Raw genomic sequence first — 27,563 nt, forward strand, 5'->3', positions numbered from 1 at the left:
GGGGGGGGCGCGGCAAACGAGCATAAGGACACTGGTTAGGTAATATATCTCCAACATATACATATATGTAGTTGAAAAACATCCAAGAAACATTATTTTATTCCAATTTCATTTTGAATCATTGCTACTATGTCGGCTCAAGTGAAAACGCTGAATGGCGTGGCTTTGGTAACAGGCGCAGGTTCGTAACGAAGTTACCGCAATGAAAGGGACGACTACTTATTATAACAGGATCTGGAATCGGGCGTGAACTATGTCTCGCCTATGCCCAGGCAGGATGCAGGGCTATTGTACTGGCCGACATCAAAATTGAGGGCATTGACGAAACAATTTCGTTGATAAAAGCCCGAGGATATACGGTACAGACACTTGCATTAGAGACAAATGTTACAGATGTCGTGTCTGTGAAACGCATGGTCTCAGACACTGTCAGCACATTTGGAAGCCTGGATTATGGTTTGTCTCTCAAGTCTACTGATGGTCAATAATAACACTGGGAATGCAGCTGCCAACGTCGCCGGAATCACAACAACCGCTCGCGTACCAACCGCCCAGTACCCCCACGAAGAATACGATAAGATCCTTGAAATCAACACAAAGGGCATTTTGATCTGTATGCAGGAACAGATACAGGTGATGCAAAAGCAGAACCCTACCTGCACCCCGGGAATCGACAACCCACTTCGAGCACAGAGAGGAAGTATTGTCAATATTGCCTCCATCACTGGATTTGCTGCCTTGCAAAATATGATGCCATACAACGTCTCAAAGCATGCTGTCATCGGTCTCACAAAATCTGCAGCTATTGACCATGCCCCGCAAGAGATTCGTATCAACGCCGTGTGTCCAGGTATGACTGAGACACCCATGGTTGCGGCTAGGAAGACTTCTACTGTACCGGGAAAGTCCAGGGGATGGGCTGTGGAGGGAAATGGAAGGCAGAGACTCGCTATACCCGAGGAAATTGCTGATGTGTGTATATTCTTAAGTGGCTGTGGTGCTAGCTATATGTCTGGGTCATCGGTTACAGTCGATGCGGGACACCTGGCGGCATTGCGATATGACCGCAGCTCGTGTTAAGAAATATAAAGCGTCTTTCAATCGTATACTTTTCGATCATTTAAATAATTCTTGTTAATTGGCCGTTATTTTGCCAATGAATTGGAAAAGTTCTGGGCCCGGGTCTGACGTAGCAATTTCCCCAGTGGCCCTATGTACCGCTCGGACTAATGCGCCAACTGTACTCCGTACTCCATAGTACAGGCAGATACGGACGGATACGGCGGTCGTTAACGCCACTAGGGGAAAAAAATCAATTTTTTTCCGTCATAATTCTAAGCTATCTACTTTCTATTTAAAGGCAAGATAATATAAGAGGGGGCTAACGACTTTGTTCTTTCAGTGTATCTTAGTTAACCTCTTCCTAGAAATTTTGATGAAGGTCTTTCTAGACGACTTTTTACCCCCTTTCTAAAACACTATTCAAGCAACGCTTGAAATACACCTGAGACAAGAAATATCCTCTTTTCTAAGAGTATTAAATTGACTCCGTGGTCAGGGTCGAAGCAGACAGGGCAGATAATGATATAGAAAATCGGTAGGGGAAGAATAGGTATGCCTAAGGGTGTTATTTCCCTCGTGGCACTAATCACCGTCGTAGGTTTGTTTTGAAGTTCCGAAATTTCTATTTGTCTATGTAGGTCTATCTGTATATTCTGGTAGCGTCCCCTGGTGAGTCCACTTCTAGTGGACCTGGGAATGCGCACTGTAGCAATGAACGTGGTGCCAGCCCGGTTCACTACAGTGTAGCTATTCTGTCCATTTCAGCCCCCTTCTCTGCAACTATATCTGACTCCTGGCCCCTGGGTACCCTTTTTCTCTCTTGGATTGTGTTCTCCGTTAATTTCTGCATGTGTTCATTCGACTCAGCAGCATATTTGCACCGCTGACGGACGGAGGCACCATATTTGTAGAACAGAAATGGGAATGGCATGCAGAGCACCGACAAGAAGGCTGGGATCGACGGAGCCCAGTGAACGCCAATTCCGTCATACATCCATGTGGCAATGATAGGAAAGATGGCCCCAAATATCGACCGTAACACGGTATTAGCCGCCAGCACGGACGCAGCATAAATGGTGTAAGAGTCGATGAGATAGTTCATGATTCCGAGGTAGATCAAAATCACACCAAATCCAAACGGAGCCGTGCCGATTATGCAGACCGACCAATGGATGGAGGGATAATTTGTCCATGCGAACCAAAATTGGCTAATGGGAATTGCCAACGCGCCAGGCATGCACTGGATAAGTCTTGTCTCTGGAGGTGCATATCCTTCATGAAGATGCTGGACCTTCATATAGTGAAAGTTGGCAGGAATTGTGCAAATAATACCGATAATCATACCAACCATAACTCCAAGGAATGCTAACCCGCCCACGCCAGGGTTCCATCCGCGGATATCCTCAAACACGATAGGAAATGCAGCAAAGAGCATGTATAGCGTTCCGTAAACGATGGCGACATACGTCGCAGAGAGCATAACGATAGGCTCCTTAAATAATAATACTAGTGGCCTGGATAGAGATCTTCTAAGCAGTACACTTAATGGCAGTTGGCTTTTCTGCAAGGCGATTTTGCTTCGATAAACTTTGCCCAAGATCTCCGAGAGACGTTCTGCTCGTCGAATCAGAAGAACGGGCGCATATGTTTCTGGGATCAGGAGTGTCGTCAAGACCCAAACAAAGCCAGAAGTAGCGGCGAGGAAACCCTCCACCCATCTCCAACCTGCCTTCATACCAAGGAAGCCACCAATGATAGGGCCTATTGATGGGCCAAGGAATGGGGCGGCGGCATATAAGCTTAGGGCAAGCCCTCGTTGTCTGGCTGTAAACAAGTCCGAGATAGTCCCTCCAGCGTTACTCAGCGGCGCTGAGCCGAAAGAGCCAGCAAAGAAACGAAGGATACATAGCGACCAAATGTTTGGAGCTGCTGCACAGCCAGCCAGAAATGCGGCCATGCCAATTAAGCTGATAAAAAATGAAATCTGGCGACCGCATACTTCGCTCAAAGGAGCCCAAAATAACGGACCAATCGCAAAGCCCAGGACATACAACGATAAGCCGAGTGTTGCGACTGGCCTGGAGACATTGAAATCGGCAATAATTTCATCGAGACTTCCGCTGTACGCAGAGGATGCTAAGGAGACGATCAGAGTCGAAGATGCGGCCACAAGCATGATGCATACTTTTCTGGGAAAGCTGAATAAATGGGGATCCCGACAGTCGTCCGGGATCCAAGTCACCGCAAAGGGGTCTTCTTCGGTGCCCGATCCTGGATACTCGTGGTCGAGGACTGCTTGAGTAATGGCGCCCTGATCGACTAAGATACGCCAAGGCGAGATCTTCACAGGGTGAGTCTGAAGAACATGCCCAGTTCCTCCTAACATTCTGCTTACGAGGAGTAATGAGGGGGAATTTGAAAACAAGACTATACTACGATTATCGAATATGAATTAATTATGAATTTACTGCCGGGGCTGTTATTTTCTTACCCCTAGTAATCGTTATTCCGCGGAATTGTATTTTTCCTGGCACATTTGGGGGCCGGAATGGTGTTGCAGAGTTCGGCACCGCGGTAATTGGGCTTTCTGTTACCGTCATTTACAATGCATAGTATCAAGTTGTCTCGGAACTGCGGACCCAACAGCTTCATGTTCAGTTGGGCCGAAGCATTTATAAACATGCTCTATCTAGTGATTATTTTGAATCAATTTGAAGAATTAAATTTGTTTTGTCCTGTCGCCATATCCACCTATAGGCAAGATCAATTTTCATCATGCCCGACCAAGCGCAAGAAGATGCTCTCAAAGGATACAGGGAGATCCTACCGCCCAATGTTTCAGTGGGAGAAGCAACAGAGGCTTACAAAGAGGTAGATGACGTTGCATACGCCATTTCAAGATTACCTTTGGGTGCTCCTCGAGCATTGAAAGTGATCTGTGTTGGTGCGGGTTTCAGTGGCTTAGCATTTGCACGAGAGGTCGAACTAGGCAATCTGCCGAACGTGAGTCTCACGGTATACGAAAAGAACGCCTCTGTTGGAGGAACTTGGTACGAGAATCGTTATCCTGGGTATGTTATTTCTACCCCAATAAAACTGTCGATGGATTATGAGTGCTGACTTATGCAAAGATGCGCGTATGAAACTCTTCCCTACTATCTAGTAAATACTAACTAGGATTATAGCTGTGATATTCCCGTCCATAACTACCAGGTACAGCATGCATCTCTGCTTGGTATATTATCTCTTCTAACAAATTTCTAGTACTCCTGGGCCCCCTGTCCTTACTTCAAAAGCTACTATGCTACCGGGAAAGACATCCACACTTACATCGAAGCGGTCGCCGATCAACATAATCTTCGGAAATACGTTAAAGTCTCTCACAAAATCATCGGAGCTAAATGGATTGAAGAGCGCCAGAAATGGCAAGTGAACATTGTCGCAACCGACGGTAGAGAATTGATGGTCAGCAATCGGGTCAACAAGGATGGGGAAGCTGGAGAACCATTTACTGAAGAATGCGATGTGCTGATCAACGCCGGAGGCTGCTTCAATGACTGGAAATGGCCAACTATTCCTGGAAGGGAAACTTTCAAGGGTCAAATGATCCATTCTGCTGCTTGGCCTAAAATCGCCGAGCTCAAAGGCAAAACGGTTGCATTGATTGGCAATGGTAGCACGGGTGTCCAGATTCTTCCTAACATCCTTGATGATGTGGAAAAGGTCTATGTCTATATTCGCAGCAAAACATGGGTTACTGCCAGCTTTGCTCAGAAGTTTGCTGGTCCAAATGGTGCGAATGTCTTCTTTACGGAGGAACAAAAGAAGCATTGGGCCGAAAATCCCGATGAATATCTCCAGTATCGGAAGGAGGTCGAGTCAGAGCTAAATTCCCGTTTCCGCCTCTACCTCAAAGACTCCGATGCTCAAAAGGAGGCCCTCGAATATTCTATGTCTCAAATGACCGAAAAGCTTTCTTCGAAGCCAGAGATTGGCGAGAACTTGATTCCGGAATTCGCCGTTGGGTGAGTTGAGCTCCTGAATACACCCATGGACTTCTTTGGCTAACAGGATGACCACTACAGCTGTCGTCGCACGACACCAGGAAACGGCTATCTTGAGGCTCTCTGCTCCCCCAAGGTCGAAATAATTTGGGGAGGAATTGACTCTTTCAACGAAACCGGTCTTCTAGCGGCCAATGGTGCGCAACGAGATGTGGACACCATTATCTGCGCCACGGGTTTCAATATGTCTTTCTCCCCTCGCTTCCCTATCATAGGTCGCAACAACGTCAATCTACAGGAGAAATGGGATGATAACCCGGAGTGCTATCTGTCAGTCACTGCCGCCGATATGCCCAATTTCTTTATCTACCTTGGACCGGGCAGCCCCCTTGGACATGGTAGTGTGGTCAGCTCTCTCGAGCGCGTGACTGAGTACATTGTTCAATTTGTCCGCAAGCTTCAAACAGAGAATTATAGCTCCGTGGTGCCGAAGCCACACATCCCTCGTGCATATCAACGACAGGCTCTGGCCTGGCTAGACAAGACTGCCTGGAGTTCCAATTGTGCATCCACGTACAAGAATGGCAAGCCAGGCGGTCCTTTGATTTCTCTTCATCCGGGGTCAAGGTTGCACTATTTCGAGCTTCTGAAAAATCCTCGCTGGGAAGACTTTGACTGGTCCAGCTTGTGCGATGATGAGGATCTTACCTTTGCTTGGCTAGGTAATGGATTTATTGTCGAGGAGTGTAAGGAAAAGACTGAAGCGGATTTGACGTGAGTGCCTCAATATGAAATGATGAAATAAACAGTGTTGACTAAGACCAATACTTCAACAGTTGGTTCCTTTCTCCAGTTGAAGCTGCCAAGATGATCAAGGCAACATTTTGAAGGCACGATGTTCTTGGCCGATAGTGGTATACTGTGTCCAAGCTGAAGTGGAAGTATATTAAGTATATAGAATGTTTCCAATAGAATGTGGCAATTATTGAAATTTTGAATCCCAATAGATTTCTTTTGCTGAAGATGCTGGTACTCCGGACTCCTGAGGCCTCGACATTCATAGTCCTACTTGCTCAAGATATTTGGCTTCCTTCTTCCAAGGTTAGCTTTCTTATTTCAATATTCCTAGTGTTACCAATCGGATATCCTCATTTACCACACTTTGCGGAGTACTTCCGCTCGGCATATCTGGACCCTTTTGTCAAGTACGCGCTACCACTTACCCCACAATCTGCCATGGCTTGTTAGGCCTAGCCCAAGGGAAAAATCTTATTTTCTTTGAGCCCCACGTCGTTCCGAGCACCTTGTTCCGCGGAAGGATCGTAAGCCACAATCTGGGGAAATGCGGGGATACGATGGATCTGGCAAATGACACAAGGCTATCTCCCTCAGCCACTAGAAATCTCGGAAATATGGAATTCAGCAACCGTAGATCTCAAAAAAACAGCCTGGATATGCAGTCGTGAGTTTTTGAATTTAAGAAACTGATTTTCGTAGCCTGAAGGGCGACAATGAATTTACAAGTCATAGTCAAGTCAATCTATCAAATTATCAATCGAAACCATGCAGCTCAAGCAATTAGAACCCAGTGAAACCCTACAAAGTCGAGACGATCAATTCAACAAAAAGCAACATGTCAACGTATACACTGCCGCTGTTGTCCTCTTTATCACTCTGAGCTCTGCTGCTTATGGCTATGCAGGCTCTGTCATTGCAACTACACTCACTCAGCCATCCTTCATAACACATATGAAGCTGGACACAGCTCCGAATGCCGAGTCCATTGAAGGTGCAATGAATGCGCTGTTCTACACCGGAGGCGTGCTTGGAAGTTTCTTTGCAGGGTGGAGCAGCAAAAAATTTGGTCGCAAGTTCTCAACAGGTTTTGGAAATGCTCTGCTAGTCATTTCTGGGGCGTGTATGACAGCTTCGATCAACCCAGCCATGTTTATTGCCTTCCGCTTCGTGAGCGGTTTCGGGTATGCTACAGAAAGTACAAGTGAAATTGGTTCTTATTTTCCTGACTTTTTCTTCTTTTGGCTTCTAGCTCCATGGTCATTCTCGCCAGCGTCCCTATCTGGGTCGCTGAGCTAGTCCCACCCCGCCTCCGAGGATTCCTGACTGATGTGCATGCCGTTATGATGATGGTTGGCTATACACTTGCTTGCTACGTTGGTCTCGGATTTTACTTTGTCAAAGGCAGCAATCAGTGGCGCGGGCCTATCGCACTTCAGATGGCGCTACCTGTTATCATCTTGTCTGGTTTATACTGGATGCCCGAATCGCCGCGATACTTGTTGTCCACAGATCGCGTCGAAGAAGCCCGTCACATCATCTTCCGTATGCATTCTAGCCCAGATGACCCGGAGCATGAGTTTGCTCGCCGAGAATTCTTCCAGATGAAGAAACAGATCCGACTTGACGCTGAGTTCGCTACATCATATTGGAGTATTCTCAAAAAAAGCTCTATGCGGAAGCGCTTGGCAATGACCGTCTTTCTCGAGTTTGCTCTGATGAGCTCAGGTGTTTTGGTTATCCTCAGTAAGTCAAGCTCTTTTTCTCCCCCTGTTCTTCCAACTATGTTTCCGAGGTATGTCGCTGACATTCCAAGATTATGGCTCCATTATCTGGAAATCTCTCGGGTTTGACACGGTGCAGATCCTTAACTTCCAGTGCGGCTTTCAGCTGGCGGGGTTTGTCTTCAACGTCATCGCCATGACTTTCGTCGACCGCGTGCGCCGCCCTTGGCTTATTGCCGGTGGCCTTTTGGGCTGCGGCTCACTGGTCGGAATCTTAACTGCTCTGCAGAGTTTCTACCTTGGTACCGAGAATCGCGCAGGGTTAGGTGCCTGTGTCGCTATCATTTTTCTCTTCCAAGCCACCTTCTCACTCACCTTGGATGGGCCAACATATTTCTATATCGCTGAGATCTGGCCTTCACATGTCAGGTCCCAAGGATTTGCAATTGCTATGGCTGTCCTTTCAGCTACCAACCTAATGTGGCTGCAGGCTACCCCTTATGCCATAAGTACCATCTCATGGCGCTGGTATCTTGTATTCACATGCATTCCCGGTGCTGCGGCGGTGGTAGTCATTATTTGGTTCAAGGATACTCGGAATAAGCCTCTTGAGGAGATTGCGGGCATGTTTGGTGACGAGGATATGGTTGCTGTGTATCAGCGGGAGTTGAATATTGGTGAGCTGGATGATGCGGATGAGGTTGGAAATGACAACAAAAACTCAAACGGTCCGTCGGTTGAGATGGTGGAAGAGGCTTGACTCGACAGAGGCGTGACAACTTAGAAGCAGCAATTGGGAAAGGAAGTTAAATTTGAAATATTTCTATAAGGCGGGGTCGGTCTGGATCTAAATTATGTTGGTGTCGAATATACGGATTGGGCGAAACAAGCCAGAAACTGTAGAAGCTACGCAGGATAATGAATTCAAATGACTGTCAGGATGAGAGTAAAGACAAGAACCGAGTTTCTGTTAATGACATCAAATTTTATCCCGGAAAACCACATAATCTTTTCATTTACAACCCGTCCTATTATCCAGTTTGAATTCTTTCGTTTCTTCTAGATCCGGGACGCAGGGCCAGGCCGAAGGCGTTCAAGTTGAACCGGCCAAGCAACATCCACCCCAAGCTCTGAAGCGACGTTCAAAACCCAGTCCGGTTCTCTGAGAAACTGCCGGCCAACGGAAATGATATCAACTCCAGGCCCTCTTCGGAGACCGCTCTGCACCAGATCCCGGGCCTGCTTCGCTTCAGTGATCAAACCGACGGTTCCAACCAGCAACTTGCTTCCTTCTGCTTTGAGAACTTGTTTGATCTTCAGAGCAATTTCAGTATGTTTCTCGCCACCATCAAACACGGTGAGTTTGGCTTGGTGGTGGTTTCCTCCTGAGCTGACATCGATGAGGTCGACACCTAGCTCCGGCAACAGCCTAGCCAGCTGAAGAGTTGACTCTTCCGTCCAGCTTCCAAGCTTCTTTCCAACCTCGGTGTGCTCAAGCCAATCGGTCGCACTGACTCTAACAAACACAGGCATGCTTGCAGGAATTACTGCTCTCACTGCAACGATGACCTCCAGCAACACACGAATTCGGTTTTCAAAACTCCCACCGTACCTATCTGTTCGGCGGTTGGTGACAGGACTCAGAAATTGGTTCATGAGGTAGCCGTGGGCAGCATGAATCTCAACTACATCGACGCCAGCCTTCACGGCCCTCTCGGCAGACTTCGCATAATTTGACACCAGCTCTTTGATCTCAAACTCTGTCATCTCCTTGGGTACGTGATAGTCAAGGCCCTTTCCATCCCATGAATGTTCGACACCGCCAGAAGGGCCTAACACATCATCTGGCCAGCCGTTATCTTCTTTGAAAGCTCTTGCGCTCGACTTTCCCAGCTGCTGCGCGACCAGAGGAGGTTGTGTGCTTGACTTTCTTCCGGCATGTGACAGTTGAACACCACAAAGACCACCTTGAGAGTGAATGAAGTCCACGATTGGTTTCAGACCCTGCTGTTGGGCATCGTTCCAAAGACCCGGACAGTGTGGAGTGATACGTCCGTTTGGCTGAACACCTGTGGCCTCAATCATGGCAAGTGCGGCTCCCTTGAAAACGTTGTGGCCGATCGTGGTAATATACAGAGGTGTCATTACACCCGTCAGAGGTCCTGAGGATGCAATGGAATAAAGGCACATCGGCGAAACACATATCCTATTTCGAAGCGTGACAGAGCGAATGGTCAATGGTCGGAACAACTCAGGTGTGTTTTCGTCAATCTTGAATGGTGTTCCGGCTGTAACTGGGAGCCCTGCCGGAGTAGAGGATTGGCATTTCAAATTTTGAGCCATTCTCGTTCCTTGTATGAAAAAAGGATAACGTATGGCTGTTTTGGATGGGTTCGGGGCTTGCGGGCAGTCCAGTCTATATGACCGGCTAGGTCGCGGAACAAGTCTTGGTCACAGGCGATACATTTCCGGGCAATGTTACAGATTCAATGCATATTAAGCATCCAAATCCGGGGAATGCGCATTAAAAATCAGTGGGTCAATAATAACCCGAGGCCAGTCAGCCAATTTGCTGGTCGCAAAAGACGCCTTGTTGATTCCGAGATGTTGTTCCGCGGAATTCTCCACACCGCCAGGTGGAGCTTTGCAGCACGTATACAATCTGTAACCATCAAGCTCAACGATTAGCTTTTATTTGAGCATTTCCCTGCAAGAAAATCTCAGGTCTTGATCGGGATCTCCATACAATTCACATTATCTTAAAACCCCAAAGACCAGCTACAGAAATCAGCTCAATTGAAAATGCCTCCGCTTGATCCACGCGGCAAGAAAGCGATCATTACCGGTGGCGGCTCAGGTGAGTCTTCTGCAATGCAGCAATCAAGCACTGCTAACCAAATACCAGGAATTGGTCTTTCATTCGCAAAGGCGCTGTACGATAATGGCTGCTCCGTCCTCATAGCGGACCTTACCCTCCACGCCTCTGCTCAAGATTGGCTCCAAAGCATCGAAAGTCAGCCTTCTCCGAAAGGCCAATTCCACAAGACTGATGTTACAGACTGGAGACATCTCGAATTGGCCTTCGATGCCTTCGATAAAGAGTTTGGTGGAACCCCCGACATCATTGTTCCCGGAGCTGGAGTCTACGAGCCTTCCTCGAACAGTTTCTGGGCAGATCTGGACTCTGCATCACACTACAAAGTTTTCGACGTAAACATCATGCATCCTATCAAGATGTCAAGAATTGCTATTCGAAGACTGCGTCGTGCTCAAAAGTCAGGCGTCATCGTTCATATCTCCAGCATTACGGCGCAGATTCCTAGTGTCGTCAATCCCCTCTACTCGGTTTCGAAGCAAGCCATCAGTCAGTTTGTAAGGTGCATGGCTCCTTTGGATGGGCTAGCTGGTATTCGAGTTGTTGCTGTTGCACCAGGGTGAGCAATTCTACATTCCAAATTCAAGTGTGATAGTTTCGCTAATATGCATTATGACAGAGTCGTGGACACTCCTCTGTTCCGCGATAGCGCTAAAGCTCGCCAGCACATAGATATGGATAATGACTTTACTCTTCCGCCTGAGGAGGTTGTCAAAGCCATGATGTCACTAGTGACGAGCTCGAAGTATCCCTCCGGAACAGTGCTTGAAATTGGGGATATTGGTGGGTGGCGAGAGGTGGGTCTATTCAATGACCCTGGTCCTCAAGGACGATCAACCTTGCCAAGACCGAAGGCCAAGGACGCTATCAAGCTTGTTAAACAGGCATTAAAGGATGACGCAGGACATGGGGCTTCAGATGTAGCTAAATCACGTCTGTAATTCATCACAAGGAATCTGAATGTATAGGTAGCGTTATGAGCCACTGGCATGCATCGTGGAATAGTACGATAGAAGAACGATTGTCATCTTGCTGGTTACGTCGCTCCCTTTCTTCGTTCTGCATAGCCTGGGTCTGTGCCATCTGCTGTAGCAGTGTTTGCGCCCACGCTGGGGGGCTCATCGATTCCTGATGCTGAATAGTGTCAGGAGTAGCGAACCAGTCGTCCTTCGGTTGCTCTTCGTCTGCGTTTCGATAGTGACTCCTCTCTGGGGTAAGGGTCCGATCGCTCGTCGTTCGTCGTTACTCAATCGACTCGTGTCGAGAGTGTTTCGTCAATTTAACGATTATGAATCGGAAGTTTTTTGTATGTGAAGGGCTGAAGCAAGACTTAAATTCAATCTAACTAGGCCACAAACTGTGTACAAAAAGCTTGAAGAGGAGAAGTTTTCTGCGCGTGTTCTCCGTGTCAACATGCCAAGGTCTCGTTGCCAAGGTCTCGTGGCACACGGTGACCAATATCGGGCACTGGCCCGTGACAGTCTGATGGGGAAATCTATAAGAAATTTCCCGATCTACCACTCTTAACTATCAAAATAATATGTCCACGATTAAGGATTCGGCGTAAAGAGTAGTCTTTAAGGTGATCTAGATATCTAAAAATCCTTAATAATAATACATTGACCGAAATGGGCGATAAAAACTGTCGAGGAAAGTGGAACCGATACTTACCGCTAACTTCTTTTGGTTGTCCCGGCTTCCGCTTTCTTTGCTTCTTGTCGGAACAATAAAAGACTGTATAGACTAAGAATGTAGCCCATGGTGCATTTTTAGTCTAGCGGTATTGTGCCCCATCTGTGTTCGACACTTCTTTTGTATGTAACCACGGGATCTTTCAGCAATCCTTCAGAGTTTCTCGCAGGTACGGCGGCATTCAACATGAACTTGATGGGTATTTAACATGCCTCCAGGACCTTCTCGATTTTACTTCTTCAATCAATTCAATCTTTTCAATCCTTCTCAATTGGTTCCCCTTGATATATTTCTCCATTAAATGCATACTACATAGGGTACCAAAAGTCTGTGTTGACACTCCAAATCCCCCACGTAAAAAAATCCCCCACTCAGAATCGATTCCATCAGCCACACGATAATATTTTGACTAGTTAATAATGATACCAACTAATTAATACATTAATATATATTAATACTTAGTATACCAGCCCTTTGCCTTCTTCACCGCAGCGATTCTGCGTGGTAATGATAGAATGAAGCTATTAATCTTGGCCTGGTCAATTGAATCCCATGCAACCTCGAGCGCTTTGCAAAATCCATTCCAATCCTTCTTAGAGCGTCCTCGGAAGGCTAATTGAGGATATACCTCAATTAGTTTCTGCTTCAGTAGGTTCCACACCTTCTCAATTGGATTAAGATCTGGCGAATGCGGCGGCCACTCCATCACCCATATACCGTAAGATTCAAACCACAATTGTGTAGTTTCTGCTGTATGAATCCTTGCGTTATCTTGCTGATAGATAGTACCGGATTCGTAATGTTGTATATGTTCATCTTCGAGTGCTTGAATATAAGAATCAGCTGTATAACCGTTCTTCGGTGAGGTTTCATCCCGTTCCATAATGAGCTTCGAACGGCCACCAAGCCAGATAGCGCCCTATACCATCTGCCGAATATCTTTGCCATGGCTGACAAGATTGACAAGATTCTTCCGATATCGCTCGTGTTCGAATGAGAATACGTATTGGTGGATAGAATTGGATTTTCGCTGGACCGAGCGCTCATCGGAAAACATGATATTGCTGAAATCGTCACAATTCGCCCATTGCTTAACGAAATCCATTCATTTCTTCGCATCTTGCTTTTTTAATAATATTCGCTTCTTGCTGACCCATTTGCGAATATCGAGCTTCTTTAGAACACGCCGGAGTGTTGATTTTGATAGCCGATAACCTGTTTCGTTGGTTAGAGCTTTGTAGCTCATAACCGGGTTTCAGTGAACCAAGCGAAAGATATATCGGCGCTCAGTGGGCGTAATCTTCGAAGGGTGGCCAGTTCTAGGCTTAGACTGCAGTGTACCAGTAGATTGAATGTGTTTAATAGTATTGTATACTGTTTGGCGCGAGATGCCTAAGCGAGATGCGATTTGAGTGGGCTTTTCATGCGACTCATGGGCTTATATAATAGCAAACAAATTGTATCAGATAATTGAGCGTTCTTAGGGCGAGTTCCAGCAATTGCAGAGCGAAACGAAGCCGTGTTGAATGAAATGAGGTGGTTGAAAAAAGATGGGGTGGGAGCGGTGGGGGTCTACGGGCAGAAAGTGTAAACAGACTTGTGGCACCCTATGTAGTTTATACTGTTTTAGCTTGCTCTGACAAAAACTAAAATACTCCGTAAATTCTTCACACTACTGTACCTTAATGCAACCCCACATTAATGCGGTCAAGTAATCATGTAGTTCACTATTTGCCTCCTGTTTAGCCGAGCACTCCTGCTTAAAAGCTGTCGGAGTACTCCACATTGACTCCTTTTTAACCGATTTTCCCCTCCCCCGTACGGAGTAGGTAGCTGTCGAAATGGATTCGTGCCTGCGGAGATGTACACTGTTTCGTCGACTCGGAAAGTTCATGCACCATAGGTCCATAAAATCTTTCACAAAGGGCCTCTCACCCCTGACAGGAACTGATGAAGGTTAATCATAATGAATATAGATTATAGACTGACAAGTTGTCTACTCTTTTAGGCTATATTTCTCCGCTGGTCGTCTTTTTTTTGCCTTCACGTTCCGGTGGGGAACCTTCCTCTGTCATAATGGGTTGTGAAATGATTGATTATAAAAAGATAGAAAAGCCGATGATTGTGACGATCTGGACGCGAATGGGCTAGTTTAGGGATTCGAGGATGGAAATAAAAATGGCCGAATCGGGATGATAAGAGAAGGCGTTTTTATCGGGGGACATATCAAACACCACCCCACTAGATAGATTTCTCTTTCCTTTTTAAGTCTTCTAAGCATAAACCTCTTATGATTAACCCGCCACATCGAGGAGACAATATCCAAAAGTCCTCCCTTATAAAGTTATATTTCTACTTTTTCTTATTTACTACTTTTCCGTCTTTAGTTAAAGTATTTTTTATCCACTATATCCTAAAGAGAATATTAGTATTACTACAAATAGTGAGATAACAGCAAGGACTCACGCTATATATTTCTTTCCTATCTATTTCAGTGACCTCTATACCGGTAGTCTCTTTAAACCTACTGAAGAGTCGCTCCGCGCACGCCTTAGCTATTCTTACTATTAGCTTCCTACTCTTGTAGAGTCGGCCCTGGGTAGAATTTGCATACCAGCGAATGAACCCTTCTACCATTTCATGGCTTAGAGGCAAGCAACCTGGTACAGTTTTATAGTCTTCAAATCCGTTTTCAGGGTCACCTGTGAAGCTAAGAAAAATAAATCAGCTTTGCCATTAATAAATCTTTTCTATTCTGAATTTTCAAACCTACTCAAGCCATAGATTCAATGTTTGTTAGTGTAATTTTTTGGTCCTTGGAAGTTTTCTATCTTTGTTTCGAATAGCGTCTTCCTTCTTGTAGGCTCCAGGGATATAGCCGTTCCTCTACTATAAGAGACGACGCCTTTTTTTAGCCTTCTCATCACGCTTGGAGAAAAAAGCTTTTCCACCCATAACGGGATATTGATCGTGAGCTCAAAGGGGAAGAGGCAGACTCAGAGGAGTAGTTGATTGTGATACAAGTAATGAAATGTATGTTGCTTTTAATAGGGCCGTGGAGGGGACAAAGTCTCCTTTAATATTTTGGGTCACAGGACGTATAACAGTGCAAAGGCCTCTTTAAACTACATAATCTTGAACAGGACGGGCCACCTCACCTTCGCCGTTTGGGCCAGTTTTGATTAGATAGAGGCCTCTAGAATAGGAGGGCCTCAGAAGTACTAACTATTACGCGCTAGGTATTACAGGATAGATGACCCTGTGGGGCATGTCCTTTTTAGGTATAGTCTGACTTAGGCTGTAGGAAAAGAGTTACCGCTTGCTGATTGGATAGTTAATGAGTCCTGGTGAGTAAGCAGTGGCTGAGTGATCACTGAGCCATCACTGAGCACCCATCGATGATCACTGATCCACCACCAAGCGATCACTGAGCACCGCTGATTGGTCACTGAGCGATCACATGACTGCACTGATCAGATCACTGAGCAAGAGCGCGTGCTGACATTTACTCACTGAGCCTGAGCCTGATCGCGGCAGTCCAGACAGGAAAGCCCTACCCCGGCGGACAAAATCCGGTGTATATAGGCGCATATAGTATTCACAGTGATGATCATTATCATAGCATTGTACCCTCTGGTGATCGTCATTTTACGGCCCGAAAATGTATGCAGCTCGGGTACAGGCAAATGGAATACCCGAAAAGAGCAAAAATCACGGTCTTCTCCGTCCTTTGCGACAGCGGCATCCCACGTCCCGAAGTCAGTTTTCGCGTTATGACCAAAGGATGGAGGCTTGGCTTATACCCCGACCCGAGACCTGTGCCGGCTTCCGAGATTGAATGCCATTGACCGGGGAATTATCCTTTTAATCGGTAGCTTCTATGGCTTCACATTTTCAGTTGCAGCAGAAAATGTTATACAATGATGTCAGAATCCTTTAAACAGAAAGCATATTGGGTATTTCCTTTCACCGTTGTTTGTATTTCATTAGAATTCAGCGTTGGGTATAGAGAGCCATTACAGTGAATCAGCCCTCGTTTACAGGGTGTTTATTCACCGGCATGGCATACACGTTCAGAATAGCCATAATCTCGATGTATATAAGGTTTAAAGCTTCTGGGCTCCAATGAATTCTTCTTACCATAGACTAAATGACGTATAAGGACACAAAACACACAGGCACGTCTAACACACACAATCCCGGGCGGTGCACAAACATAGATTAAATAATCCAGTAAAAACCCAAGATCCCAAAAGCCCAAATCCGATAGTACCCAAAATACCTACAAATCTCCATGATAATCATCCAAATTGACTTACCGTCGCCCCAAAACGCCATCATTGTGGACCCACATGCCCATGTTCCTCGACAATGCTGCGATACCGTCTCGCAAGCGCGCGACGGGCGGCTTTGCCCCAAATAACCATGGGAATTATGGTTAGTGTAACACCGAAGCTGATAAAGCCACATGCCACGAACATATTCTGGAGACCGTTGCGTTGGATCCAGGGTGTTATAGCGAAAGGGATTCCGATGCTGACTGCATTACGCATGAATGCTACGGCTGTGAAGGCTTCGCCGGTTATCTGGGTAGATAAGATCATAAGTACGGAGAAGACTTTAAGGAATGGGAACTTTTGGAAGGAGAGTGTACTAACATCTCGGTAACTGTCCATTACGAGGACGAGTGCCGCGTCACTGATACTACCGAGTCCAAATCCGAAGAGGCCACCGGCCACGTTGGGATAGATCCAGTGCATGCCCTATGGTTCAAATTGAATATATTAGCAACGATGCTGAATACGATGCTCAATGGCCGTCGAATGGGGTGTATAGGCTTACCCGGGAGATGGTGACACCGAACATGATCAGCCCACCCGCCATAACAAGAGCCGGAAGATGCAGGATATAAAGACGCATCTCGGGCTCATAGTACCCTTTATTCTTCCTTGAATAGTAAAGAATAGACTTGTCGCCTAGTACACCGCCATATATCGCACCGAGCACGTTGCCGATGAGTGGACCGGCACTGGTGAAGCCAATTTGTTCGGGTGAGAAACTGTATGGCGGCAACGGAAATGTGAGTGAAAGGACATTAGACAGGACGGTAAGCCAGACCACACCGGCTGCATATTGGAGGGCGGCAAATGCAACGGCTGGGAAGATAAGCACACAGAATGGGCGGTAGAAATGAGGCCAAATCGGCTCCGGGGTGGGTGTCGCTAATGCCAGTCGCTTTTTCCATGAGTTGCGTGGAATTGTTAGGTCGAGGTGATGGTGACCGGTGCTGGGTTCTGTAGCTGAGTTGATTTTCTGGGCAGCTGTTGTGGTGTCTCCTTTGTCTTGTTGTTTCTTCTTATGTTGTGAATATACTTCGGTTTCTTCATCCTCTTCCTCGGTATTACTGGTTCGTCCAGTGAATAGAGGAACATATTTGGTTTCCTCATACAGGAAGCAGAAACAGAGGAAAAGTACGACATTGAAGATGCCCATGGTCTGATAGGACATCCGCCATCCTTGCGATGTTGCTTGGGCACCGGCTGCCATCGGAGTCAAGAAACTCTGTTATGGACAGTGTGAGAGAAGACGACTTTTGCATATATGATATTTCGAGGAATAGAAACTTACACCAATCATGACACAGGTCATATACAGACCGTTCATTGTCCCCCGATGGTGGACAAAGAACAAGTCGGCAATCTGTGCGACGTTAGCCGGTCTCCTAGTAACAGGGTGGACAGAGATATTCCACTCACAGTAATTTCAGCGATGGATTCATTCGTGGCACCGGCCAAGCCTTGGAGCAGGTTCATCAAGTACAACTCCGTCAGGCTATGCATCTTCGATGCCCAAAAAGATGTGGCCAACATCAAAGCGGTAGAGACAATGTAGACTGGTCGTCGACCGTACTTCTTTGCGAAAGGGATGAAAAAGATACAGCCGGTGGCCAGGCCGACAAAATTGACTGACATAGCTCGATTCAGCTCGGTGTATGTCACCTCGAGATCCACGACCATCTGCTGCCAGAATATTGCTTGGATGGATAGCCTGATGAAAAGGGAGTGTCAGTTGCCTGTATTTATAGGGTTGCATTTTGCAACTCACGCTGTGAAGATGATGATTGTCATGGCAAGAACTATAGTAAAATTGACCGACTTTCGCATAGTGCTCCAGTTCTGGATATCTTAATATCAGCCCAGAATTCATTAAATGGGTATCCATAAGCTCACCAAGGGCTCGTTGGGATCGTTTGACGGGATTGGGTCAAGCATGACGACCCGTTGGCCGTGCTCATCCGATTCATCGTCTAGATATAGCACGCCTATAAGTAAAGGTTTATCTCAAGTTAGGCTAGTGTTCAATTACCTCGAATCAATTTGAAGGTTCCAGGAGCGAGGTCGGGCTCATCCTCGAAAGAGGACACTTGATGTAGGTCCACCATCGCTTGGTTAGATTAGGAGAAGCCAACGAATATTGACTTCTGCGGGATATGTGGAGGAAAAGAAAATGAGGCCTAGATACAAGGTCGAAGTAGTATCTGAATGGGTATAGGGCGGAAGAGGTATGAATTGTCGTAGAACCTCGTCGCCAAACTATGTTCTTCCGAATATTGGATATAGCATAGAAGGCACAGGTAGAAGATACTTTTTGCTGAGAAATTTCCCTAGGACAGAAGAGGTTGAAAAGGAAAAGTCAAGTCGCCTGATAAAGTGAGATCTTCGTGAACCGAAATCCTTCTAAGTAGCGACGAGGTGGTCAAACCCACGATATATACCCAAATTTCCGTCCAATCTGGGACGCGACCAGTGTCTGCACACGATATACACATGATATCTCTACCCCCGCGGTACAGATACGCGAGTTCAGGCTGGATGATAAGCCATAATGTGTCTCTCTCGAAGCATGTCAAGCCACCCGGAACCTGTGACAGAAATGCGGAGAAGAGGGACGTGAGTGGACTGCAGGTTTGGATTGACGTTGGCTTCGTTGATATCGGTAGCCTGCATGTTCTCCGGTGCGTCGACTTGCCGAATGGGGGATGGCGTGTAATTAGACTCATTTATCGGATATTGTGGCGAAGCGAATTGTCTACCCCGCAAGATTGGAGGAAGGAGATTGATGTTATTACTTGATAGTTTCTTGGATATTGTGTTCGTCGGGATATCGTGGACAAGGTTGGTTCGGAGTTGACGAAATGCTCAACTGCCGAGGGCTTCGACGACTAAGACATAGCAAGGATCTTAAAGTGGAAATCAGCTGCACTGTAAGTGTGAATGTTTTTGGTTAGTCAAAGGTCTCCAGAAGCTCTATAAATTACAAAATACGTGTAAAAGAACGCGTTGGAACTAGAATCCACTATGACACAAAGCCTTCATGCATCTCTATCTACAGCAAATACCAAACAGTATCTTGCTCAATACCCGTAAGCCAATCCTGGAACGAAACCACTTCCGGTAATTGAATCAGACCGATCCATCGGTGTATAGATTGCATCGGCACGGCATACCGCATTGACTAGATGAAACTTGACCATAAGCGGCAGGTGGACACTACTTAGTTCTCCATCCTTAACGAATGTCGCCTATCAAGCCTCATTAGAACTCATATCTGGGGAAGCTGGTTTAGATCCCAATATCAGGCAATTAAATCTCTGATTAATTTTCCTGCTTCGTAACCTCGCCAGCACTTTCCAACTTCAGGATATCTCTAAATATCTTAATATCAATGCGTTTGTCTTATATTCACGAATCTGTCAACCGCCTTCGCACTATCACCTTGCAGTATCGGAACCATGTCTGCTAAATCGATGGTCAAGGTTGACCTCTTTCCTGTTCACAAGGGTAAGAACTTCCTCTAGATCAAGACAGGTTGCACCGGATACTAATACATGAACCATCGTACAGAAAGCTCCATACCCGCCATCGCACGAACAGTCAATCATGCGTTCTCTTCAGATCCCTTGATCCGCTGGCTGCGCCCGAATGCTACCCCATGGGCACAGCAAGATACCAGCTCGGGGAGTTGGCAGTACCGGCGGATCCAACGGATAATGTTTGAAGGCGAGGTATTCAGATCTGGTGATGTCAGACAAATGGCAGATAAATTTCCCCAGAGAGCACGAAGTAAGGTATCAACATGTACTCCTACAGCGCCTGTGACCGCACTGCCAGAAAAAGAACCGAAAATCTCGATGGAAGACGGGGGCATCAATTCTAGCAGACAGGATGCCGGCGCTGTTGTTTTCTTATTTCCACCTCCCGGGCGAGCATCATGGTCCCTACCGCGCATATGGCTTGCTTGCAAATTGTGGTTTTTGGATCGTCTGGCTCCCGCGCACGATAGTGGTGTGAGAGAGAAGGTAAAGCAAATATCCGATATCGCTTTGCATAATTTATTCTTGAAGCTAATGTGTTGTCCTCCAGCGAGTGCAGGTACTCATGGAGAAGCATGACGAAAGTGTGAAGTTGTTAGAGGCAACGTTCCCAAAGCAAAAACTGTGGTATCTCGAGGTAATAGCTGTGCATCCCTCCTTGCAATCACGCGGTCTCGGTGGGGGTGTGATGAGGTGGGCCTTGGAACATATGCAAAACGAGCCTGTATATCTGGAATGTACTCGGGAGGAGAATATTGGGTTTTATGAGAGTTTCGGATTTGAAGTGGCCGAAGTGGTCGAGATGTTCGAGGATGGGAGTCATAGGGATGGTGAAGGTGATCAGGGGTTCAAGCACTGGGTAATGGTTCATCCGGGGAAGAAGGGGAGTTAGAAGAATGATACAAGGTCAGAGCCTGGGACAAGCTGTATAAAGTAGCATGTACAGCCACTCAAGAGTACGCGGCAACGGGGTAAGCGAAGTGAACATTGGTTTCGCTCCGGATTGAACAATTGTTATCATATAGTCTTGGGTATCTGGTTAGGTTATGTAGTAAAGGTAGCATATGTTCTCCATATCCACATCCGTAAAAGGCCATTATAACAAGCCCATTTCAAGTCCCTTTGATCGAGCCAGTTCATCTATATCAATAGCGGGATCCCCCTTTCCCCATAGCTCCTCCAACAGACCCAGAAGAATTTGACATTGATGTGATTGTGAAAACTCCTTGCGGATAGCCTGCTGCCATTCTGGTTTGCGACATAACACACTGACTTCCAATCCAGCCACAAACATAGGAAAAATGGTCGCGTTCTTGATGAAGGCATCTTCCGTTGGACGCTCAATAAATGCGAGACGCATGGCATCGAGGCAAGCCATGATTCGTGTAACAAGCACCGTTGTATCTGCCGGGCACCTTGCGGGCTGTCGCCATGCCGAGGTGCTAGTCTCGCTCTGGCTAGGAAGAGAAGCCCTCGTTTCTCTGCGAAGAGCCAAAATACCAGCTAACTGATGTGCCTCCCAGAGATAGCATTGTAGAAAACTGCCCGGCTCACCCGGCCAGTCCCAGAACGTCTGCTCCGTAGCCTCTGCCCCTATTCCCGCGAAGATGTCTAATAAAGTGCGCGGGATACCACTCACAGGCTCAATGCCATACCTAGGAGCAGCAGGTTGGCAATAGCGACGCCAGATGCCTATACGCGGGCTTTGGCGACCAATGGAAAAGCAAGCCAAATCCATGACTCCCATGACCTCCAGTAGATGAATCCTGAAATGCGTTGGCGTAGATGGCCGAGGTATATCGTTTAAGCCGTGGCTTTGCAGAATATTGTGCATGCCTTCTAGATGCATAGTCCAAGGCAAGCCATGCATCAACTAGAAAGGGTGTCAGAACCATAACACAATGTCTCACGAAGGAATCTGGGGTCACGCACGCCAATGCTACACAGCAGCAACCCAGAGGTCAACGTCCCGTCAGAAAGGGTTGTGCTACGTGCCAGTTCTGATCGAAATGTTCCTAGGGCTGTGTCGAAGTACTCGCAGAAGCGCGGCCTGGCGAAGCTTGTCAATGCAAGTTGGAATGCAATGCAGATAGGATACAGTGCGCTGGATTCTTGACATAGTTGCGGAAGACGGTCGTGCAACATACTGTCTCTTGCCGTCGTCGAATGTAGGGCATTGATGCCATCATTCATAACTGCTTACTGTCAGTAGAGCAGATATTTTCCTTCGTTACCATCAACAACACTCACATTTGTTAAAAAGAACCTCATCTTCAACGACCTGCTCGTCATTTGTTGGACTGCCTTCCAAATCCCGATTCCCATCGGATCCTACCCAGCAATCAACACCAAAGAACAAACTCATCAATTGCGAAGCCATAACTGACCAGAAGAAATCCCCAGTCCCTCCGTCTCCCGCTTCTTCCTCTCCCGACTCAAATCCCTCTGCCGACCCCTCGGTCTGCTCGGCGTAGAACCCTTGACAGGCTTATCAGCGCCAGTAAAATAGCCGCGCGACGCAATGCCACTGCCCCAGCGCAGCCGAACCTCGTAGCCCTCGCACACGACCCCGCGCTCAGCACAGTTCTGACAAGTAGGGCGCGCGTTATCGCAGCGGCGACGCCGTCGCTTACATGTCCAGCAGCCCTGGTATGAGCGGGTCGACATGCCAGATTGAGAGAGAGCTGGAGAGCTCGGGGATGGGGAGACGCCCAGGTTTTAATTGTATGCGGGGGAACTGTGGAGATTGCGGCTATATTGACAGCCGCGTCCGACTGCCCGATTGGGACAGATATCTAACGGTTATCAATTGTCTTAATCTTGAGACTTGGATGTCTTCAGTTGCGTTCTGGTGTTTCGACTTTCAACATCTCTGTTTGCTGTTTTCTTCAATGTCGTTCCAACCGCCCACATCCAAATGCAATGTCTCCATCCCCGGTCTGGGAACAGTGGAAGGTCTCCAATTCGCCAATGGCGTACAACAATTCTGCGGGATTCCCTATGCACATCTTTCAAAACGCTGGACAAGATCAATTCTCAAGACAACATGGGAAAATGGACACCACGATGGCACCAAACTAGGGTATTAGCACGAAAATCCCCAAAATTGAGTCTCTGCTGACCGATCCTTAACATGCAGGAATGATTGCCCAAGCCCCATAATCGAAGGTGATGATGCCGACGATCTCGTCCCCGTCCCACCGGCTGCACACTTCCCGGTCTCGCAGACCGTGGACGAACTGTCCGGTCTGGTCATGAACATCGTGATTCCACATGCACCGAGGCCAAACGATAAACTGCTTCCCGTGTTGGTCTACGTTCACGGCGGATCACTACTATACGGAGGTGCAAATTTACCCATTTTCGACGCGGTCAATCTTGTTTCACATAGTATAACCGTCGGGTCACCGATTATTTGTGTAAACTTCAATTACCGCGTCGGCATTGGCGGCTTCCTCGCCGGTCAGACCATTGCCCGTGAATTGAAACACGATGGATATGCAGGCAGTGGCAATTTCGGATTCACTGATCAGCAGGTCGCATTTGACTGGGTACAGAAGTACATCGGGCTCCTAGGAGGTGATATTCACAATGTCACAGCAGTGGGAGAATCAGCAGGCGGCATCTCAATCAGCAACCAGCTACTCGCTGCAAGGCCACCGGTATTCCACCGTGCCGTGTGCATGTCCGGCCTCTCGCCTGCTATTCCTGCATTCACGATGGAACAACATGATCGTTTCTTCGAGGATGTCTGTCGTCATTTCCAAATTGATCCTGCGGGTCTAGATGCACTGGATCAGTTACGTGCTATCCCGCAGCAGGATCTTGCCAATGCAACACCATCCATTCAGGGTGTGCCATCTGGAACGGGGAATCCATGTCTGGACGATTGGTTCTATCGACCGGGCTTTGACCCGCGTCAGATCCATACTCCGCCGCCTTGGTTGAAGGGGTATATGATTGGAGATACATACCACGAAGGTGTAATCTTCCATATCAACCTTGTTGAAGAGAGCTATGCATCTATCAGACATGTCATGACAACTCATATCAAGGACGACTCGTACACCGATGAGATCCTATCTGCGTATGGTATCACCGAGGGCCTAGCCCACGACACACTGCTAGAACGCGTGGAACATATGTGTGGCGATGCTATTTTCAAAGTTCCCAACTATGTCCTGGCGCAGGAATGCATGCGTCAACGGGTGCTGGAAGAGAATTTATTCCTGTACCATTTCGATCAGCGATCTCGGATTAAGAATCTTTTTGAGGGGACTGCGTATCACGCTCATGAGTTGCTTTACCTTTTTGGAAATTTGAATAATGAAATGAATGAGGGGGAGAGTGTGATGGCGAGGGAGTTTGCTGCTGCTTGGATTCGGTTTGCGAATGGGGTTGAGCCTTGGATGGCTCAGGGTGGGCGCAAGTGGATGGTTTGGGGGCCTGACAGTCGGATGGGTGTTAAGAGTGAAGTTGAAGATGAAGATATTAGGGAGTATACGAGGATGGAGAGGGTGGTACGACTTGGGGATGGTGAGGTTTGGATGCATTGGGTTGCTGCTGCTGATGCGCTTGTTAATAGACGGAAGTTCTGATGGGCCTGGTGGTTGTGTAGCTTAAATCGGCAGATAGTATGCATTAAACGTCAAGTTCGGTGTGAGAGTCCTGTCAAGTATGCCCAGTCTGATGATTTTGTATATCTACTCTTGAATTGTCTATACAGTAGGTCGATTGCTGAGAAAGAATGACAACGAATGGAGCCTAAGTAGGCGATCAAGTGTAATCAATTGGAGTAGGATCGTATCAGGGGTGATAACTCCGGAGAATATACGAACATAGAGAAACCCACACACCTTGTCTAATGTAGTGCGTGCTTTTTACCCAGTGACAAATGCAAAAACCATATCTGCAGTAGAAGAAAAGAAAAAGAACAAAATGCAAATTCCCAGAAGGGAAGACTTGATGAAGATAGATATTACAAAATACAAGCAACCTCGTCAAGGTGGCACAGCTCGAGCCAACAGGCGGATGTTGTCCACAAACCCCTTGATAAGGTCCTCATACTGGTTCTTTGGGTCGCCTGCCATGGCAAGTTGACCCTGGCGACGGATTTCAGCGGCAGAGACTTCAACCTCGAGCTCATGCTCAAACTCATTCTTGCCCGGTTGTTGCTATTGGTGGTCAGAAGACTGTTTTCATGTTTTCGGGGTAACATAGGAACTTTTGGTGCACTTACCTCGGATTTGGCTACCTGAGTCAGGTCCACCTGATATGCCAAATGGCTGTAGCTCATTCGATCTTTGATGCGCTCGCCTCGTCCTGCTGCATCTGCCAGTGGGAGGGTGCTAACATCGCCGGGGTATTCCATTTCGAGGTTGACACTGACGCGCCAATCCACTGTGGTGCGTGGGCTGCACACATCTATGTCGGCAACTCGGCATTTGACAATTTTGGCGAGGACTTCCCCTGTGCGTTGGTCGGTGGTAACCCGGACTTTGGGCTTGTGCCGAGGGTTCAAATTTTGACGGATGATTGGGGGTAGATCAGATGCTTGAACCTCATGAAAGGTATCACGCTCTCTCTTGTGTGTATAGGAGAGCGGGATTCGGGTCGAGTTTTGTTGTGGCATTGACGCTTTGACGGTCTCGTTGAGGAAGTTGTTCATCGCGCGGTGTTGTTCCTATAATTCATGGTTAGCGATCAAGTTCCTATGCTGTCCATGCTTGAGGACCGGCTGGAAATGAACTTACGACAGTCATTGTACTCTCAAACGATGTCCGGAACCGGGCGCTCTCCCGGTTGATCACGCTCTCGGTTAGAATGGGAAGGTTGATCCTGTCTCTGCTGTCCATGTCGATGATATGACCCAGTTTCGCCTCAACCTCAATGATTGCACCTTGGCCAGCAGCTGCCGAGCCTGCGGGTCCTGCATTTACGTCGGTTCTCAACACCACATGTTTGAACAAGAAATCGCAAAGCGTCTTTGTGACTTCCTCATGTGGGATAAAACCGGTGATAGATGGCTCCCAAGGTCCCAGTGAACCTGCTGACTGCGAGATACTTGATGGCGGGGGCTGCACAGGCGTTGGCCCGTTTGTACTCGGTGAAGCCACGGTAGGCGCTCGGGTGACCAGCGCAGAAGGTGTGGCGGCCATTGTTGAGGAGGAACGTCTGCGAGCTGCCCAAGACTCTTGTTGTGTTTGACGGGCATGCTTCGGAATTGGAGGGCGGGGATTAGGAATGAGCGGACATTTGCCTCTGGTGCGAGCCGATCTCTGAGCGTAGATTGGAGGCTCATTATATCTCCTTCTCTTTTGTCTGGGCTGTTGAGATTCCACATGAGGCGGGTTGTCGATTTCCATCTTCAAAGGATGCACACCTTCGCGAGGACCTGAGGGTGAACTATTGACCTGGCTGCCCGGTGCAGTAGGGGAGGTAAATAAATCCGATCCGGCTGAGATGGGTTTTGGTGCTGTGGGACTATCGACCAGCTTTCTATCTTCAGATGAGCGCGCTAGACCACTTGCTGCGGGTTCTGAAATGCCAGCAATACTGTTGGGACGGGAGTTGGATTGAGGACTAGCGCTCTCAATTGGCTCTCGCTTGAACCCGAGTGAAGGAGGATGAGGGGTCGGCTCAGACGGGCGCGAGCTGTGCACTGATAAGTGTCTCTGAGTCCCAGGTGACTGCGTTTGAATGGGGTCTCGTGCTTGAAATTCGTGCGCTGCTCTCGGACTGGATAGGGGGTTGCGCGAGGAGCCGTGACCGGAGGATGGCGGGCGCGCAGTCGATGGCGACTGGCGGGAGGCAAAGGTAGGAGGAGGACCGAGGGGAGTGCCGGGAACGGATCGATGGGCGGAAGGTGAAAAGCGCTGTGATGAGACAGATTCCGATGCAGCGGGCGGGCTGTCTCTAGGACGGAAGGGGTCGGTTGGGGGCCGGGGGTTGGTGACAACCGATTGCAGCGAGTGAGAGCGTTGTTGGGCAAAATATGACTGCTGATCCGGCTGCTGTGGCCCTGCGCTCAAGGGCTGTGGTGTATAAGGTGAGGCTAACGGGCCACTGGGGTGTTGAGGGTGTGTTCCGTATCCCGACGCGCCAAATTGATCACGCGTTGCAGAACCGTAGGGAGTCAAGATGTGTGTGGGACTTTGACCGCGCTGAGCCTGCACTGCTGTGTTTACCCCTGGGCCGTGATATTGCTGATATGGCGATTGCGCGGTTGTGTAAGGCGAGGTCTGGTCTGGGGAAGCGTGCGAAGGTTGCAATGGATGTTGGGGCGGGTGGGCAGAATATTCTGAGTAAGAAGGTGATTTCTTTGTGCGCTTTTGGGGGGCTTGGGCTTGGGCGGATATGGGCGAGCTGGTCGAGGTGTTGGGGGGTGGAGGATTGGAAGCGCTGGCGTCGCTGTTCATGATCGTGCGCAAATCCATCGTGACAGCACCCACTTCGGGATCACCGCACTAGCACTATTATCGAAAATCACACGCGACAGGCGTTCGCGACATTCAGACCTCGCAAGATGTCGGGAAGCA

General features: G+C 47.8%; 11 protein-coding genes across 11 annotated transcripts; 6 read left to right on the forward strand and 5 right to left on the reverse strand.

Annotated features, from left to right (window-relative positions):
* Window positions 1-129: 129 nt before the first annotated feature.
* On the forward strand, window positions 130-1,080 carry PENARI_c012G02378 (SDR family NAD(P)-dependent oxidoreductase; the record flags this gene model as incomplete). The annotated part of the gene is made up of 3 exons (XM_022632833.1): window positions 130-181; window positions 232-456; window positions 506-1,080. The coding sequence occupies 3 exons, from the start codon at window positions 130-132 to the stop codon at window positions 1,078-1,080; spliced, it is 852 nt and encodes a 283-aa protein (XP_022487360.1).
* A 729-nt stretch (window positions 1,081-1,809) lies between these two features.
* PENARI_c012G04029 (MFS transporter) lies at window positions 1,810-3,448 on the reverse strand (the record flags this gene model as incomplete). The annotated part of the gene is made up of 2 exons (XM_022632874.1): window positions 1,810-1,814; window positions 1,951-3,448. 2 exons carry the CDS (start codon window positions 3,446-3,448, stop codon window positions 1,810-1,812), a joined length of 1,503 nt encoding a protein of 500 aa, XP_022487086.1.
* Window positions 3,449-3,837: 389 nt separating this feature from the next.
* Window positions 3,838-5,954, forward strand: PENARI_c012G07173 (flavin-containing monooxygenase; the record flags this gene model as incomplete). Its single annotated transcript, XM_022632958.1, has 5 exons — window positions 3,838-4,133; window positions 4,248-4,275; window positions 4,327-5,087; window positions 5,148-5,840; window positions 5,903-5,954. The coding sequence occupies 5 exons, from the start codon at window positions 3,838-3,840 to the stop codon at window positions 5,952-5,954; spliced, it is 1,830 nt and encodes a 609-aa protein (XP_022487243.1).
* Window positions 5,955-6,629: 675 nt separating this feature from the next.
* PENARI_c012G00606 (uncharacterized protein) lies at window positions 6,630-8,345 on the forward strand (the record flags this gene model as incomplete). Its single annotated transcript, XM_022632791.1, has 3 exons — window positions 6,630-7,045; window positions 7,114-7,607; window positions 7,678-8,345. The coding sequence occupies 3 exons, from the start codon at window positions 6,630-6,632 to the stop codon at window positions 8,343-8,345; spliced, it is 1,578 nt and encodes a 525-aa protein (XP_022487075.1).
* A 299-nt stretch (window positions 8,346-8,644) lies between these two features.
* PENARI_c012G07858 (NADH:flavin oxidoreductase/NADH oxidase) lies at window positions 8,645-9,928 on the reverse strand (the record flags this gene model as incomplete). Its single annotated transcript, XM_022632975.1, has 1 exon — window positions 8,645-9,928. One exon carries the CDS (start codon window positions 9,926-9,928, stop codon window positions 8,645-8,647), a length of 1,284 nt encoding a protein of 427 aa, XP_022487097.1.
* A 459-nt stretch (window positions 9,929-10,387) lies between these two features.
* On the forward strand, window positions 10,388-11,401 carry PENARI_c012G12448 (uncharacterized protein; the record flags this gene model as incomplete). Its single annotated transcript, XM_022633081.1, has 3 exons — window positions 10,388-10,442; window positions 10,491-11,019; window positions 11,080-11,401. 3 exons carry the CDS (start codon window positions 10,388-10,390, stop codon window positions 11,399-11,401), a joined length of 906 nt encoding a protein of 301 aa, XP_022487315.1.
* Window positions 11,402-16,489: 5,088 nt separating this feature from the next.
* PENARI_c012G00673 (putative MFS transporter) lies at window positions 16,490-18,594 on the reverse strand (the record flags this gene model as incomplete). The annotated part of the gene is made up of 7 exons (XM_022632793.1): window positions 16,490-16,915; window positions 16,995-17,714; window positions 17,781-17,852; window positions 17,909-18,200; window positions 18,258-18,328; window positions 18,383-18,459; window positions 18,519-18,594. The coding sequence occupies 7 exons, from the start codon at window positions 18,592-18,594 to the stop codon at window positions 16,490-16,492; spliced, it is 1,734 nt and encodes a 577-aa protein (XP_022487099.1).
* Window positions 18,595-19,944: 1,350 nt separating this feature from the next.
* Window positions 19,945-20,917, forward strand: PENARI_c012G04456 (uncharacterized protein; the record flags this gene model as incomplete). Its single annotated transcript, XM_022632891.1, has 3 exons — window positions 19,945-19,993; window positions 20,057-20,511; window positions 20,576-20,917. The coding sequence occupies 3 exons, from the start codon at window positions 19,945-19,947 to the stop codon at window positions 20,915-20,917; spliced, it is 846 nt and encodes a 281-aa protein (XP_022487357.1).
* Window positions 20,918-21,121: 204 nt separating this feature from the next.
* PENARI_c012G00468 (Zn(II)2Cys6 transcription factor) lies at window positions 21,122-22,692 on the reverse strand (the record flags this gene model as incomplete). The annotated part of the gene is made up of 4 exons (XM_022632786.1): window positions 21,122-21,898; window positions 21,958-22,220; window positions 22,276-22,356; window positions 22,413-22,692. The coding sequence occupies 4 exons, from the start codon at window positions 22,690-22,692 to the stop codon at window positions 21,122-21,124; spliced, it is 1,401 nt and encodes a 466-aa protein (XP_022487281.1).
* A 224-nt stretch (window positions 22,693-22,916) lies between these two features.
* Window positions 22,917-24,623, forward strand: PENARI_c012G10005 (uncharacterized protein; the record flags this gene model as incomplete). Its single annotated transcript, XM_022633029.1, has 2 exons — window positions 22,917-23,107; window positions 23,165-24,623. The coding sequence occupies 2 exons, from the start codon at window positions 22,917-22,919 to the stop codon at window positions 24,621-24,623; spliced, it is 1,650 nt and encodes a 549-aa protein (XP_022487329.1).
* A 402-nt stretch (window positions 24,624-25,025) lies between these two features.
* On the reverse strand, window positions 25,026-27,461 carry triA (uncharacterized protein; the record flags this gene model as incomplete). Its single annotated transcript, XM_022632944.1, has 3 exons — window positions 25,026-25,199; window positions 25,265-25,708; window positions 25,779-27,461. 3 exons carry the CDS (start codon window positions 27,459-27,461, stop codon window positions 25,026-25,028), a joined length of 2,301 nt encoding a protein of 766 aa, XP_022487098.1.
* Window positions 27,462-27,563: the final 102 nt, after the last annotated feature.

This window comes from Penicillium arizonense, assembly GCF_001773325.1.
Source record: "Penicillium arizonense strain CBS 141311 chromosome Unknown PENARI_contig012, whole genome shotgun sequence".
Taxonomy (NCBI): Eukaryota; Fungi; Ascomycota; class Eurotiomycetes; order Eurotiales; family Aspergillaceae; genus Penicillium; species Penicillium arizonense.